The sequence below is a fragment of the Pygocentrus nattereri genome, chromosome 18, assembly GCF_015220715.1.
Source record: "Pygocentrus nattereri isolate fPygNat1 chromosome 18, fPygNat1.pri, whole genome shotgun sequence".
NCBI classification, from domain to species: domain Eukaryota; kingdom Metazoa; phylum Chordata; class Actinopteri; order Characiformes; family Serrasalmidae; genus Pygocentrus; species Pygocentrus nattereri.
In genome coordinates this window covers 3,181,126-3,195,826 of record NC_051228.1, presented here as the reverse complement: position 1 = coordinate 3,195,826, position 14,701 = coordinate 3,181,126, and the positions used below count along the sequence as shown (strand labels likewise).

General features: G+C 43.1%; 1 protein-coding gene across 1 annotated transcript; it reads left to right on the top strand.

Annotated features, from left to right (window-relative positions):
- The first annotated feature begins 2,549 nt into the window (after positions 1 to 2,549).
- hrh2b (histamine receptor H2b) lies at positions 2,550 to 14,701 on the top strand. Its single transcript, XM_017681442.2, has 3 exons — positions 2,550 to 2,725; positions 11,659 to 12,551; positions 13,426 to 14,701. The coding sequence occupies exons 2-3, from the start codon at positions 11,931 to 11,933 to the stop codon at positions 13,885 to 13,887; spliced, it is 1,083 nt and encodes a 360-aa protein (XP_017536931.2). The 5' UTR covers positions 2,550 to 2,725; positions 11,659 to 11,930; the 3' UTR covers positions 13,888 to 14,701.

Genomic DNA, 14,701 nt, shown 5'->3' with positions numbered 1-14,701 from the left:
CTGGCCGACAGAGGGCGCTATACTGCTCTACCACAGAAACGTGGATTCTCTTTGATCCACACCCTTATATTTTAGGCTTTTTTTGAGTCCCTGTCTGCAAATAAGCTCAATGTTGGCTTGGGATGATCGTCTGGGCCAACCTTAAAGCTCATCCATAGATCACTGGTGTTCTTCTGGAAATACACACAGAGCTTCCTCTACAGTGTTTACATTGGGCTGGTTCAACGGGATGGAATGACGTCCTTCTTTATGTTTTCCCACGAGGATCGATTTTATGAACAGTAATAACATCCCTCCCCATGGTTTTCACTTGGCATAATCCATGTGGCATTATTTATACACAGTGTATATTATCTGGATTGTCTTTTCTGTGTTTATTATCCGCTAATTCCCACACTTCCGCACACATAATAAAGGCAGACTTTATCTTGTCTCGTTATCGGTCCAATTTACTTCCCACTTAATAAGTCAGCAATAAAGCTGCAGCAATTCACTGACTGTGAGCAATACAGCTCATTATCTAAGCACTACAGTAAAGCTTGTGGATTACTGAGGATTATTAGTATAATGCCTGTGCATAAGGTTTATATTAATAAAGATGGCTAGCGCTGACATGAAGCTAAGCAGCACGTTCCTTGAACACTCGGCTTCATGTTCAAAGTATCCTCAGGATAAAGCGGAATGGAACTGGGCCGGAACTCACCAGAGTAAGAGTTAGGACGGTGTTCTGGATCAAATCTCAAAAATCTAGGCAACCATTCACATAAGGAAGCCACATAAAGTTGTTTTACTGTGTTTTAAAGTGTGTGCATGAGCTAAAGCCTACATCGCACTCAGCCGGGGGAAAGCTTCTGTCCGCTCAGTCTCCGTTGGTAACCACTGTCAGCGCATGTGAAAGCAGACAAAAATGGTGGTTTACATTTAGCTAAGTAATGTTATTTGATGATGATATTGTCACATGTTTTGGTTGATTATAAAATGCGTGAATGCAAAAATTGTGTTGGGGTACAATTTTTCATTTATACTTAACTTATATTCCTCTCCCAGCTAAACCTGGCCATGTCCACCCCTGGTATTAGGAGCAGGTTTGGACTAAATAATGATTTGACAATTGCTCTGGTAGCCAAGGTGCTTGCTAAGGTGTTTCTAGGCCATGGCAACAGCATCGTAGGTGGTTGCTAAGGTGTTGCTAGACCATTGCTATAGCATCCCAGATGGTTGCTAGGGTGTTGTTGGTCCATTGCTTTGGCATCCCAGGTGAATGCTAGGCTGTTGCTATTGCATTCCATGTGGTTACTAAGACATTACTAAGCTGTTGCTAAGCCATCGCTATTGCATCCCTGGTGGTTGCTAAGACATTGCTAAGCCATTTCTATGGCATCCCAGGTGGTTGCTAAGACGTTGTTAGGCCATTGCTATGGCTTTCCAGGTGGTTGCTAGGCTGTTGCTATGCCATCCTTGGTGGTTGCTAAGGTGTTGCTAGGCCACTGCTATGGCTTTCTAAGTGGTTGCTAAGGTGGTTGTTATGTCATTGCGATGGTTTCTCTGCTGGTTGCTAGACTATTGCTATGGTATTCCAGGTGGTTGCTTAGGTGTTGCAAAACTATTGCTATGGCATCCCAGGTGGTTGTTAAGGTGGTTGCTCTGCCATTGCGAATGCTTCTCTGCTGGTTGCTAGGCTATTGCAATGGTATTGCAATGGTAGCTAAGGTGTTTCTAGGCCACTGCAATGGCAGCCAAGGTGGTTGCTAGAGTATTGTCAGGCCATTGCAATGGCTTCCCAAGTGGTTGTTAGGCTGTTGCTACTGCATCCCGGGTGGTTGCTAAGGTGTTGCAAGGCCATTGCAATGGCTTCCCAGGTGGTTGTTAGGCTGTTGCTATTGCATCCCAAGTGGTTGCTAAGGTCTTCTAGGCTATAAACACCATGAGTCAAATCAATTAAAAAAACACAAGGAACATATTTAGGTATGGGTTCTACAATCCTGCAAAGTTCTGTGGTTCTAGCTTGTTGCAAATTGATGACAAGAGTATAGAGAAACAATTCAGTTACTTTCAACATCAATACAGCGAGGACATAAAAACAGCCAGCCGCAGATGTGGAGATGTAAAGCATTGACATATTGCATTGGTTATGCTGCATGATGGCCTGTTTAGCTGCGCTGGTCCTGCGGGGCGACTCTTTTAGTCTCTCATTTCTTCCATGTTCTGCTGTGCCAAACAAACACTCTCCCTTCAGCAGTCGTTCAGTCTATGCATTCATTTTCATTTGCATTCATTCAGTTCATGTTTGCCAATCCATGCGGTTGCATCACCGGTTTGACTCGCTGCATTCATCATGTCAGTGGCGCGACCTCGGCTTGGCTGGACACTAAACGCACTGCGAGTGGCTCTAATGGATGAGTGAGTGTGGGAGGAAGAGGGGAATCGAGGGAGAGCAGAGCGAGGAGTAGGTGGAGTGCAGGTTGAGAGGAGAGTGGGAGGGAGGCAAAGGGAGGGGAGGGGAAGAAAAACAGAGCTAGAAAGCAAAGGACGAAGGAGTTTGAGAGAAAGTGTGTTAAAGAGAGTTACAGCTGGAAGTGTAAAGACAGAGGGAGCTGTAAGAATGGACGTAGACACAGAGAGACAGACAGAGGATCTGATCTGAGCCCCTGGAGGTTTGAGCGCTCGCTCACTTTGAGCTTTGGAAGAGGACTGGGACTGTGTGGAAAAGCCACACCTGCACAAAGTGAGTTTCCTCAGACTGTTTCAAGAGTTGGTTTTACGGCTGAAGCTCAGACTGAAGTTTACTTTTTGAAAAACAAACCTGGATGGAAGTTTAGAATGAACTATATTTATACACTATAGAAAAGTATTGTTTCAGTCCAAATGGACAAATGTAAAAGTTCATTTTTCAGCATCAAGAAAAAGGCAGAAAACTGGAAAATTACACAGAAAAAAAATGTAAACAATCACATTTTTTTCTGTATTTAAAGTTTATTACAGCTTTCATTCTTTAGTCGAGACTTGCTTTCAGTTCATCAAGTTCAGTCTTCAGAAGTTGGTCCAGTGGGTTGGTTGATTGGTCTTTCTTCTTCTCACGATCCCAAACCCATTTAGCGGTGTTGAGGTCTGGACTCTGGGGTGGTCAGTCCATCGTTCAACTTCTTTGTTTGATGCGTCCGTCTCCTTTGCTCAGTGAGGTTCTTCTTGAACAGCTATATGTCCTTTCAGACCCACAGCGCTGAGTGGTCTTCTCCCAGTGGAAGGATGGACAGAAACACCTGTGGATGTTTTCAGATCTTCTCCTCTCTCTCAGAGATCAAAGCTTTCAGTGCAGTTTATCTGATGGGGACAGTTTGGTTGCCACCAGCTTTTCCAGGTGGTTGCTAGGATTTTGGAATTTGGAAAATCTAAATAGAACTGAAATGGGTTCTTTGACTCACAACAATGACGCTATTTAGAACCATGGCTCTTGAAAGAAAAGTATGCAACAGGTTTTCCATCATAGGAATGAAACTTTTAATCATGTAAACAATCACTTATTCGTACAATCAGAGTTCTATTTACAACCATTGAATTATTAACTACTATTTTAAAAAGTGTATAAACACTACATTATATAAACTAAATATAATACACAGCATACTTTATTACACATGCATAAGCCCTGAATATCATAGTTATAAAGCAATATGTCAGTATTTCTGAACAGCTTGTGTTGGAAGCACATTGAAATTAACATTTTATTACATTAAGTATATGGTACTGTTTTCATGTAAGGCACCTTAAACTAAACAATTAAACTAATAATTATATATATACACTGTTGTTGCAATAAAACCTTGTATCTTCATTTATGTCAAATTTCAGTTTTTGACATAATTTGAAAAGGCATATGGGCCTTTATATTGTGTGTAAATCTCAGGAAGGACGGACCAAAATAAATGGCCAAAAGTGTCTTGGTAAAAAGTCTGGTTCCATTGACTTACATTGAAAGTAATGTAAGTTTTTTCCTTCTCCTGTAAAATTACCATTTTGGAGACACATGGTTTTGTTCCCACAGCAGCGAGATATATCTAACTATATATAAGTATCGCTGGATCAGTGGCCCTCTTGTCACTGGGGTGGGACCCTCAAGGCTCCATCTCAGTCCCTTTAGTCAGGGAACATAACTGAACCATAATCCACTGAAATGATCTGTTCTAAGCTGTACTGACTCCACACACCCCGCCTCGCCTCGCCTCCAGGCTTTTATTCTACTGCTCTGTTTTAAAACATTCAGTTATGAAAAGGAACAAATACCAACTTTTCACCTGGAGAACCTGATTTAAGCTCCACAATCAGACCTTAGAACCACTGGAGAACCTTTGAGGGAACATTTACATTGTTTGTACCTTGATGAACGAAAAATGTACCTGAGCAGAATCTTTATCTCTAACCGTGTATGAAGAACAGACTCAGCGAGTCTGAGCCATATTTAGTCACATGCATATTCAAACCGCATAGGGCTGGTTTCCATGAAAGCATCTATGCACATTGATGATTCCTAAATGGTACAGCGAGCATCACACTGAACACTGTCTCTACAAGTTAAGTCGTTTGTAACAATACGATGCTTTTGGACAGCTGGGCCCAGGTATCCTATTTTTGCTCGTCCTTGTGTTGTAGAAAAACCTGGACCGAGTTGCCTGGTTATGTGCTCATGTTTCTTGACCGGCTGCCCAAACGCTGGCAGTCGAGGAGAGGAGACGGAGCGGGCAGGAGTGCCTGTTTCTCTGTTTGGGGAACTCATACTCAGAAGCTCCATCTGCCGCTCCGTCACGACTGCGTTTGTTTGATCAGCATCTAAAAAGCTGCGTTGGGCTGGCTGGCACCTCCATCATTTGCAGTGGCACTTTAGAAGGCTGTCTGTTAGGCTCAGTTAAAAGCAGGAAGCTTCAGTTTTGTCCCTGGAAACTGTTGATGGATCGACGTTGCCAGTGTTGCTTGTGAAGTAAAGGATTTGTTTGGCGAAAAGACTGATTTACATAATGTTTTGCTTCACCCCAAATGTGGTCAGCCAGCACTTTTTTGGCATTTGAAATCTAGTTCATTAGATTAAAGGAAGCTTATAGCCCACCAATTAGCATTAAGGTGAATCATTACCTGAATGATTGCACATTTACACATTGCACTGTAAAGTAACCTCAAAAAGACTTATGTGAAGGGCTATGTCTAAACATCTGAGTGCCCATCCTACTTGGGGGTCCTCACCTCCAAGTTGCTTAAAAGACACAAACCACTAATTACATATATATATATGCCATAATACACATACACACACATATGATTGATATACACTCACTGGCCACACTCATCTTGCTAGTAAAAGGTTTTTTTTTACCCTTTTGCCTTCAGAACTGTCTTAATTCTTCATGGCAGACTTTCAACAAGGTGTTGGAAACGTTCCTCAGAGATTCTGGTTGGTTATTTGAGTTCCTGTTGCCTTTCTATCATCTGGAACCAGTCTGCCCGTTCTCCTCTGACCTCTCACATCAACAAGGCATTTTCGTCCACACAACTGACCGCTCACTGGATATTTCCTCTTTTTCGGACCGTTCTCTGTAAACCCTAGAGATGGTTGTGTGTGAAAATCCCAGCAGATCAGCAGTTTCTGAAATACTCGTCTGGCACCAACAACCACGCCACGTTCAAAGCCCCTTAAATCCCCTTTCTTCCCCGTTCTGATGCTCCGTCTGCACTTCAGCAAGTTGTCTTGACCACCTCTACAGGCCTAAATGCAGTGAGCTGTGGCCGCGTGATTGGCTGATTAGCTATTTGTGTTAACAAGCAACTGAATCATTGAAACCCACAGGACTCTCTGGGATTTGATTTCAGTTTGGTAAACATTCACCTGAACGTCTGGCCTTCCTTTCATACATATTCCCAAATCGGACATCCTGTCCGTGAGTATCCTGCACCCATAGTTTCTAGAAACTGCTGAGAGAAGGGCTGAAATAATTCAGTTTGCATGTTTTTATCTGCATTGGATTGACTGTATTTAGAAAAGGCTGAAGGGAATTAGAACGCGAGGCTCTTCGAGGTGGCGCTGGATTTAACGTCAGTCGTGCTATTGTTTGCCGTTTGTTGTCCACTCTGGGTTCATGCCATCGTTCTCAGCCGTCTCGTTTAGACCGCTATAATAATTTGAAGAAACTTTCAAAGCGGTGTCAATCGCTATGATGATCCGAGTCATTATTGTATAAGCATGTTCCCATAGCAACTGAATAAGTTAGAGCGCTGAGTTATCCATTTACCCGTCATCCCCCCTTCCTCGCTCTCTCTTGCTCTCTCTCTCTCTCTCTCTCTCTCTGTCTCTCTCTCTCTCGGTCTCTCTCTGTCTCTCTCTCTCTGTCTCTCTCTCTCGGTCTCTCTCTGTCTCTCTCTCTCTGTCTCTCTCTCTCTCTCTCTGAGAATTTCTGTTTTCTCTGCTTGTCAGCGACTTCTCGTAGCTTTTATTAAAAGCCTTGCCAAGGTCAGTTTTGCTTCAAACCCACAGAACAGCGGCGATGATATCACCAAATCTCTGTGTCTGTGTGGAGAGGTGTGCTAAACTGTTGGTCTTCAAGCCTGTTCCCAACAGAGTTCGTGTTCAGTTGAAAGAAGTGTGCACTGATGACAAAAGTACACACTTAAAAAAAGGTTCTTCAGTAAAGAAAATGGTTCCACGCTTAAAGAACACTTTGCATGATCAGAGAGTCCTCTGCTGTGTGAAAAGGTTCTTTGGATTGATTGGGGAATGAGTTTTATTAAGATTAAGTGACACTTATTAGTTCCTCACTTCCACTCATCCATGCGGTGAGACACCACATACACACTAGTGAAGACACACACTAGGGGGCAGTGAGCTCACTTAACCGGAGCGGTGGGCAGGCCTGTCCACGGCACCCGGGGAGCAGTTGGGGGTTAGGCGTCTTGCTCAAGGGCACTTCAGTCATGGACTGTCCCATGTATATGCTTTTATACAGACCCTCTTTGGCAAGAGTTTTAGCACCAAAAAAGGTTCTCTATGGGTTCTTTAGTCAAGAAAATGGTTCTATATAGAACCATGAACACTCAAAGGACCCTTTGCATGATTAAAGCTTTCTTTTCAGTGTGAAAAGGTTCTTGATTGGAGAAGGAGTTTAGATTAAGTGACCCTTATTAGTCCCACAACAGGGAAAGTTCACCTCTGTAATCGAACCCATCTGTGCAGTGAATCACCACAAACACACTGGTGACACCCACACCAGGGGGCAGTGAGCACACTTGCCCAGAGCAGTGGGCAGCCCTATCCACAGCACCCGGGGAGCACTTGGGGGTCAGTTGTCTTGCGAAAGGGGATCAGAGAGAATGTGTTTTGTATGGTTCTATATAGAACCTTTCTGACAAGCGTTCTATATAGCACCATAAAATGGTTCTTCTTTTGTCACAAGCTGAACATCATAACAATAAAGGAACCGGTTTTAGTGCTATATAGAACCCTTGTCAAAAAGGTTCTATATATGATATTCGCTATATATTTACAGTACGTTCTCCATTATTCTGAAGAGCCATTTCGCAATGCAAAGAACCCGTTAATCATGCAAAGGGTTCTTTGAGTGTTCTGGTTCCACACAGAACCATTTTGTCGCCTTTTACGAGGGTAGGCCCACACTGTGATTAGGTCGAGGTGCAGGTTGTCATATAACGTGTTACATAATTGTTCCATTCAAAGCGAACAGTGTTATTTGCTTGTATTATAGTCGTTATTGTTACTTTCATTATAAACAGTGGAGCTGAAGAGCCGGAGATCCTGTCACTCCGATCACGTCACTAGCTCCGGGCCGGCGCTCCGCTCAGGCCTAAAAACGTCCTGACTCTGCAGAGGGAGATGGGAGATTTGAAGTGTGCACAGTGCAGCTGATGGCAGCAGTTTTACGCCTTTATGCAGTTGGAAATGTGATGAAACTGTTCAGGGCTTTTCTCTCAATTAGTGCTTGAAGCTGTGAGCTGTCGCTGCACTTTCTCTGCTGCTGTGCTCTGTTTTTTTTTTTTATTAGTATTATTATTATCTTTATTTATTTATTTATTTATTTTAAGATCACCCACTGAGTGCCAACATTATTACACGCCATATGGAAGCGCTGTGGCTGAAGACTTTACCAGCTGGTCAGACTCTTTCCTGTCAGGTCAAGTTGGTCACTCCTGTTCACGGTCCGTCCTCATTCAGTGCAAATGTAAGTTGTGCTGGTCGGCAGCGGGAATGAAGTTGGACGATATTCACTTTGGAGGTTTGGTTTCGCTTCGTTCTGCTTTCACCTGCACCCACTTCTGACGTTTGTGTGGCATTATGTGCCAAAACTCTTCACGTTCACACCATCATTCTTCATTGGTTAAACAGGCTGTTTTTGTGGTCTGTGCCTTTAAGACTGATAAATGCAAAAGTTTGGGCACCCCTAGTCAAATGACTGTTGTTGTGTTAACCCTCCTGTCCTCTTCACCTCCTGCCCCTTACTTGACCGGTCTGTTGAATCTTATTCAACATTCTTTAGCTGTGACCAACGTCTCAAAGTAGTGTTTAACCTGAATTCATAGAATTAGACATAAAATAACTGCAGTGCAAATACAAATAGAGTGAGTGAGCTGGGGGGGGGGGGGGTGTATGAGGATGAGTGAGTGAACTCTAAGGCTCTAAGGTCAAAACAGGCAGAAACAAACAGATCAGTAAACGGTCAGCATGTTCAAAAGAAGCAACACCTCACAACGACTGAAGCCCGGGCTTAATTACTCGGCTAAACGAGTCATATGATAAAAACACAGGTGCACGGTGTTAATAATCAGGAGATCGTGAGCGCTGGTAGGTGCGTGAGAGATTATCCAGGTGTAAAGTCAGATACGACAGCTCATCTGCTGCTGCACAGTTTGTGTTGGTCATCCTCTAGGACGCTGCCCACAGGATGCTGTTGGCTGGATATTTTTGGTTGGTGGACTTTTCTTAGTCCACTAACACACCACCACCACGTCAGTGTTACTGCAGTGCTGAGAGTGACCCACCACCCAAATAGTACCTGCTCTGTGAGGGTCCATGGGGGTCCTGACCACTGAAGAACAGGGTAACAGAGTATCAGAGAAACAGATGGACTACAGTCTGTAACTGATGGCCAGCTGGTCAACTGGCATTGAAGTGATTATATTGGCAAATCACTCAAGCCTAGGATGAAGTGCAATGACTATAATTATATATACTGTATTTCAATATAGTAAAACAAAGCAAATCCTTAGCAAACCTAATAGAGTACAGCAGCAGGTGTAATTTAGAATTCATCACACGCCAACGTACACAACTGTGTGTCTGTGTGTAATCCAATCATTCTCGACTGATCTGATTACCGTCTCTGCCTCAGAAAGGCTCTCAGCATCGCTCTCCTCAGATCTGTCTTAATGACTGCCACGCTCGTTCTCCCTGTCCAATGTCTAAAACTCGTACTCCGCCTTTTATAAAGACAGAACATCAGCCAGGACCGGCTGAGGCAATCCAGACAGGCTACACTGAGCCGAGAGGGAGCAGTCAAATCAGTCAGCTAAGCGCTCTGAAGGCTGTTTCCATCTCAGTGGTGAAGTCTTTTGTGGTTTTGAACAAAACTCTGCAATTTTGACAACACATACCAAAAAAAGTTAACGTATTCATTCAATCTAATGAGAAACTTTTGGCATAGTGTCTCAAAATAGCAATTTATTTTCTTCAAATTTTGAATTAGTATCTCAGAATGTTGAAGATGGAGCTGCCGGGTAGAAGGAGAAGAGGTAGACCTCAGAGAAGGTGGAGCAGTTTGGAGATAAAGCCAGAGAGGCCAGGTTGAGATGGTTTGGACATGTGTTGAGAAGGAATAGTGGATATATTGGTCAAAGAATGTTGGAGATGGAGCTGCCGGGCAGAAGGAGAAGAGGTAGACCTCAGAGAAGGTTTATGGATGTAGTGAAGGTGGACATGGAGATGGTTGGTGTGAAAGTAGAGGAGGCAGTGGATAGGGCAAGATGGAGGCAGATGATCCACTGTGGCGACCCCTAAAGGGAGCAGCCGAAAGAAGAAGAAGAATTAGTATCTCAAAGTGATCACTGTTTGACTGAGTGTCTCAAAATAATGATTTATTTGCTCAAATTTGACTTTGAATCCTGAAATATTGAAATGTATACTTAGAATTTTGACTTAGCATCTTAAAATAATGACTTTCTTAAAAATTGCACTTCGTATCCCAAAATATTAACTTATTTTCTAAAATGTTTGATTTAGTATCTTGAAATAATGATTCACTTAGCTCAAAATTCACATCTAGTATCTAAAAATAACAACGTTTCCTCAAAATTGTGACTTAGTATCCCAAAAGAATGACGTATTCTGAAATTTTGACTTCGTGTCTTGAAATAATGACTTACGTTTTCAAAATTCTCAACTAGGATCTTAGAACAGTGAATTATTTTCTCTAATTTTTAACTCTTAACTCAAAATAATGACTTATTCGCTCTGAAAAATTAAAATATTTAATATTTAATATCTCAAAATAATTACTTTATCAAAGCCTTTACTTTATATCTCAAAATAATGACTTGTTTTCTCAAAATCTCGACTTAGTCCCTCAAAAACGACATATTCTTACATTTTTTACTTAATGTCTTCAAATAATGATCTACTTTCCCAAAGTTCCTACCCAGCATATCAAATGACTCGTTTTATGAAATGTTTAACTTAGTGCCTTGAAATAATGGCTTGCTTTCGCATAATTCTTAACTAGTACCTCAAAATGGTCACTCGCTTTCTCAAAATTTTGTCTTAGCATCCTGAAAAACTGAAATCTGTTCTCTGTTCTGATAACTTTGACTTAGCATCTCAGAGGAACGACTTTCCCCAAACTTCTGCTTCCTTTGTCAAAATAATTACTTATTTTCTGAAATGTTTGACTTTGTTTTGAAACACTGACATTTTCTGGAATTTTTTTTACTTAGTATCTTGTAATAATGACTTACTTTTCAAAACTTTCACCTAGTATATCAAAGCAGTGACTTATTTTCTCATAATAATAACAACAATAATTATATAATAATTATTCATTGTAGCAATTATTTCGACATTGTATAAAAAAATGTGAGTTCTTCCTTCTCTACCCAGCAGGAACAGTAGCCATTCCATGGTAGATTAGTTCCCAAAGAATTACGTAAGACTGACTTTAGGCTGACCTCCTCTACACAACCCTGCCTGTCTGAAGTGCAGGACCCAGCAGGACAGAACTTACTTTGCATCAGATTTATTTTGGTGACCTTCCAGAAGCAACAACACAACACATCAGAGAAAAAGTGCATTCATTAACATTTTTGCCCCTTTTGGTGCACGTCTAGGTGCCAACACTGGAATAATAATGCCAAGTCCTGATGATATTTTAACCACAGAGATCACACAGTGAACATGTCTGTGACCACACCTGTGTGAGGATGACACTTTAACTAGACGGTGTTTTTCTTTTCTTGCGTGGATGATTTTCAGTGATGACTTGCACTCAACCATGGGAAACATGACGCTTGACCATTGCTGGAACATATTGGATCAACAGAAGTTGCTGGGAGGATATTCAATAATATATTTGTTCATGAATGATTCATTAATTTAAAGATCTTGTTTTCTGGCAGAATGGGACCGAGGACATAATGCAGATTGCAACCATGTGTATGGTGTCATTGCCCTCCAGACATATGGACAACTCCCAATATCACGGCACACTCTGCTGGACATAACCTGGTGCTCTGGATACTTTCTATGTATGGATGTGGTTTGGAATCCTGATAAAGAAGTAAACACAAATGAATGAACTGATCTTGGTCTTAGTTGACCAATAACGCTACACCGAAGTCAACATAGAGATAAGATTGATAAGGGTTAACAATCTGCTGTGAGAGGAACCATGATGTCCACAGCTTTCCGTTGGGTGGTGCTAGTAGTCTTCATCGTGCTGACCATTGGTGGAAACGTGCTGGTGATTCTGGCGGTGGGAACTAGCCGACGACTGCGCCGAATCAGCAACTGCTTTGTGGTGTTGCTGGCCATAACAGACCTCCTTCTGGGCCTGCTAGTGCTGCCCCTCAGTGCCACTCTGGAGCTGGGCAGTGGACGCTGGACACTAGGGGGCACCTTTTGCAACATCTACCTCTCTGTGGATGTGCTTCTCTGCACCACCTCCATTTTCTCCATACTGGCCATCAGCATAGACCGCTACTTGGCCATCTCAGGACCACTCAGTTACTCCAAAAGAGTGACCCCACTGAGGGTAGCAGCCGCAATCGGAGCCATCTGGGCCGTCTCAATGACGGTGGCCTTTGTGTCCATCCACCTGGGCTGGAACACGGTGGATTTCAGCGTGCAGAATGCAGACTGGGAGATGGGGGACGAGGGCGAGGAGGGCAGGACCTGCCGCTATGAGTGGAACAACAACTACGTTCTGCTGGACGCCTTTGGAACCTTCTTCCTTCCTCTTCTGGTCATGTGTGGGCTGTATCATCGGATCTTCCTTGTGGCACGTGCGCAGGTACCCAGCGATATTTGATCTTGGGGTCACACATTAAGGTCAGTGAGCTCCAGTTTGATAGGTATGAGTGTAATTTAAAATTTTGCAAACTACACAGGTCACAGGCACCTTCATCCTTCACATTCAGGTCTTTATTCAAGGTTACCTTCTCAAACATACCCAATAAGCCTTGCAACTAGCTCATGAGTTGAGTTTGAGCAGGAAAATGTTCAAAAACATTGGTGTCTGAAGCTTCTATAGCCACAAAATAATGGAAGCTACTGGAAGGCAGGGTTGCCAGGGCAATTTTTGGGTGGTTGCTAAGGTGTTGCTAAGCCATTGTTATGGTATCCCATGTGGTTGATAAGGTGTTGCTAGGCCATGGCTTTGCTATCCCAGGTGGTTGTTCAGGTATTACTAGGCCATCGCTTTGCTATCCCAGGTAGTTACTAAGGTGTTGCTAGGCCATTGCTATGCTATCACGAGAGGTTGCTAAGGTGTTACTAGGTCATTAACATACTATCCCATGTGGTTGCTAAAGTATTGGTAGGCCATTGCTATACTATACCATGTGCTTGTCTAAGGTGCTGCTAAGCCATTGCTATGGTAACCCCAGGGGCTGTTCAGGTGTTCCTAGGCCACTTATGACCATGTGAAATTGTTACAAAACCTCACATAGACTTGCGTATGTGGTATGACACACAGTTATCTATAAACATGGACAAGATGCAGCTTTGTTGATGTATAAGCTCATGTTACTTGTCACCAATCTTAGCATCACAGCTCCAACACAAAACTAAAGAATCAAACTTGGTACACCAAACAACAAGCTGACTATCAGTAATGAACTATCACTTCAAAATAAACAAACTCAGTTCATTCTTTTCTCTCTCAGGCACGTCGCATCCGTGCTGCTACACCCTCCTTTCTCCGTTCTGCATCCCTGGTGGCCACAGCACGGGAGCACAAAGCAACGGTGACCCTGGCAGCTGTGCTGGGGGCCTTCATCATCTGCTGGCTTCCATACTTCATCTACTTCATCTGCATGGGCCTGAGGCGCGAGATGGACCCACCACACCTCACGCACTCAGTGGTGCTCTGGCTGGGCTACTTCAACTCCGCCCTGAACCCCATCCTCTACCCGGCCCTCAACAGGGACTTCCGCCAGGCCTATGGTCAGCTGCTCCGGTGCTCGACCGCACAGAAGTGGACCCCCATCCCCATAAGGACCTTGCAGCAGGAGAGAAGTGTTTCTAATGGGCTTCAGAGTGAACCTCACTGGAACAAGCAATGTGGGGAGACACGTCTCAACCTGAGAGAGGCTAACGATGATGCCAGCCTTGAACACGGCAGTTAACACTTGTGAGTTGTGCAGAACTCGAGCTTTGTAGCTCTCATTATAAGGACTTCTGACCTCTGCTGACCTCCGAGATGAGGCTAAAGGGAGCCACCCGACAACACCTCTTTGAATGGGAAGAGGCAAATGTTTCACAGTTACATCATAAATTTTCCCGTGTTTTTCAACCCAATCGCTGTCTGTTGCATCAGCAACATATGGTTCATTAGCACAGACAGTAATTTCCCTGCAACCAAAAAGGGAAGCGGATACTCGCAGACTTGAAAGACACTCGTAATAGAAGGCAGTTGCTGAGCTTCATGAAGAAGCATTTACATTGCATCACTACCTAACATGTATTTGAAACCCCAACAGTGCAGGTACCAGAATAACAGGCTGAGATGTTTTAGCAATGTTAATCTGTACTTTACTGGTCCTGCGAGGGAAATTTGTCACTTTGCTGGCTAACTATGTCCAGTGTGGGAGCAAGATAGAGTCACCCACAGAACACCACCACCTGGAACGGTGCCTTGCCCAAGGACATAGCCAGAGGTTCCCGTCAGTCCTGGGGTTTGAATCCGTGACCTTCCACTTGCTGGAGCACATATTTAATTGCGTGTAGAGGTGCTTTCTGAATATGTTACATTGTAAAAATGTAAAATATGATATTATTAATCACCAGAGAGAAGAACTTGTTATTTAAAAGAATACACTGCACAGCAATGCATACATAAAAGACCTTGGGATATATGTGTATGCCGCTGTGGTCAGAAGAAAACCTTGCATCTCCATTTTTGTCATTTTTCAGTTTTTTGCATAATTTGAAAATGTCTCT

Coding starts and splice junctions, on each gene's coding strand:
- hrh2b (XM_017681442.2), top strand. CDS start 11,931: ATGATGTCCACAGCTTTCCGTTGGGTGGTGCTAGTAGTCTTCATCGTG. Junction 12,552..13,425: donor TCCTTGTGGCACGTGCGCAG/GTACCCAGCGAT, acceptor TTTCTCTCTCAG/GCACGTCGCATCCGTGCTGC.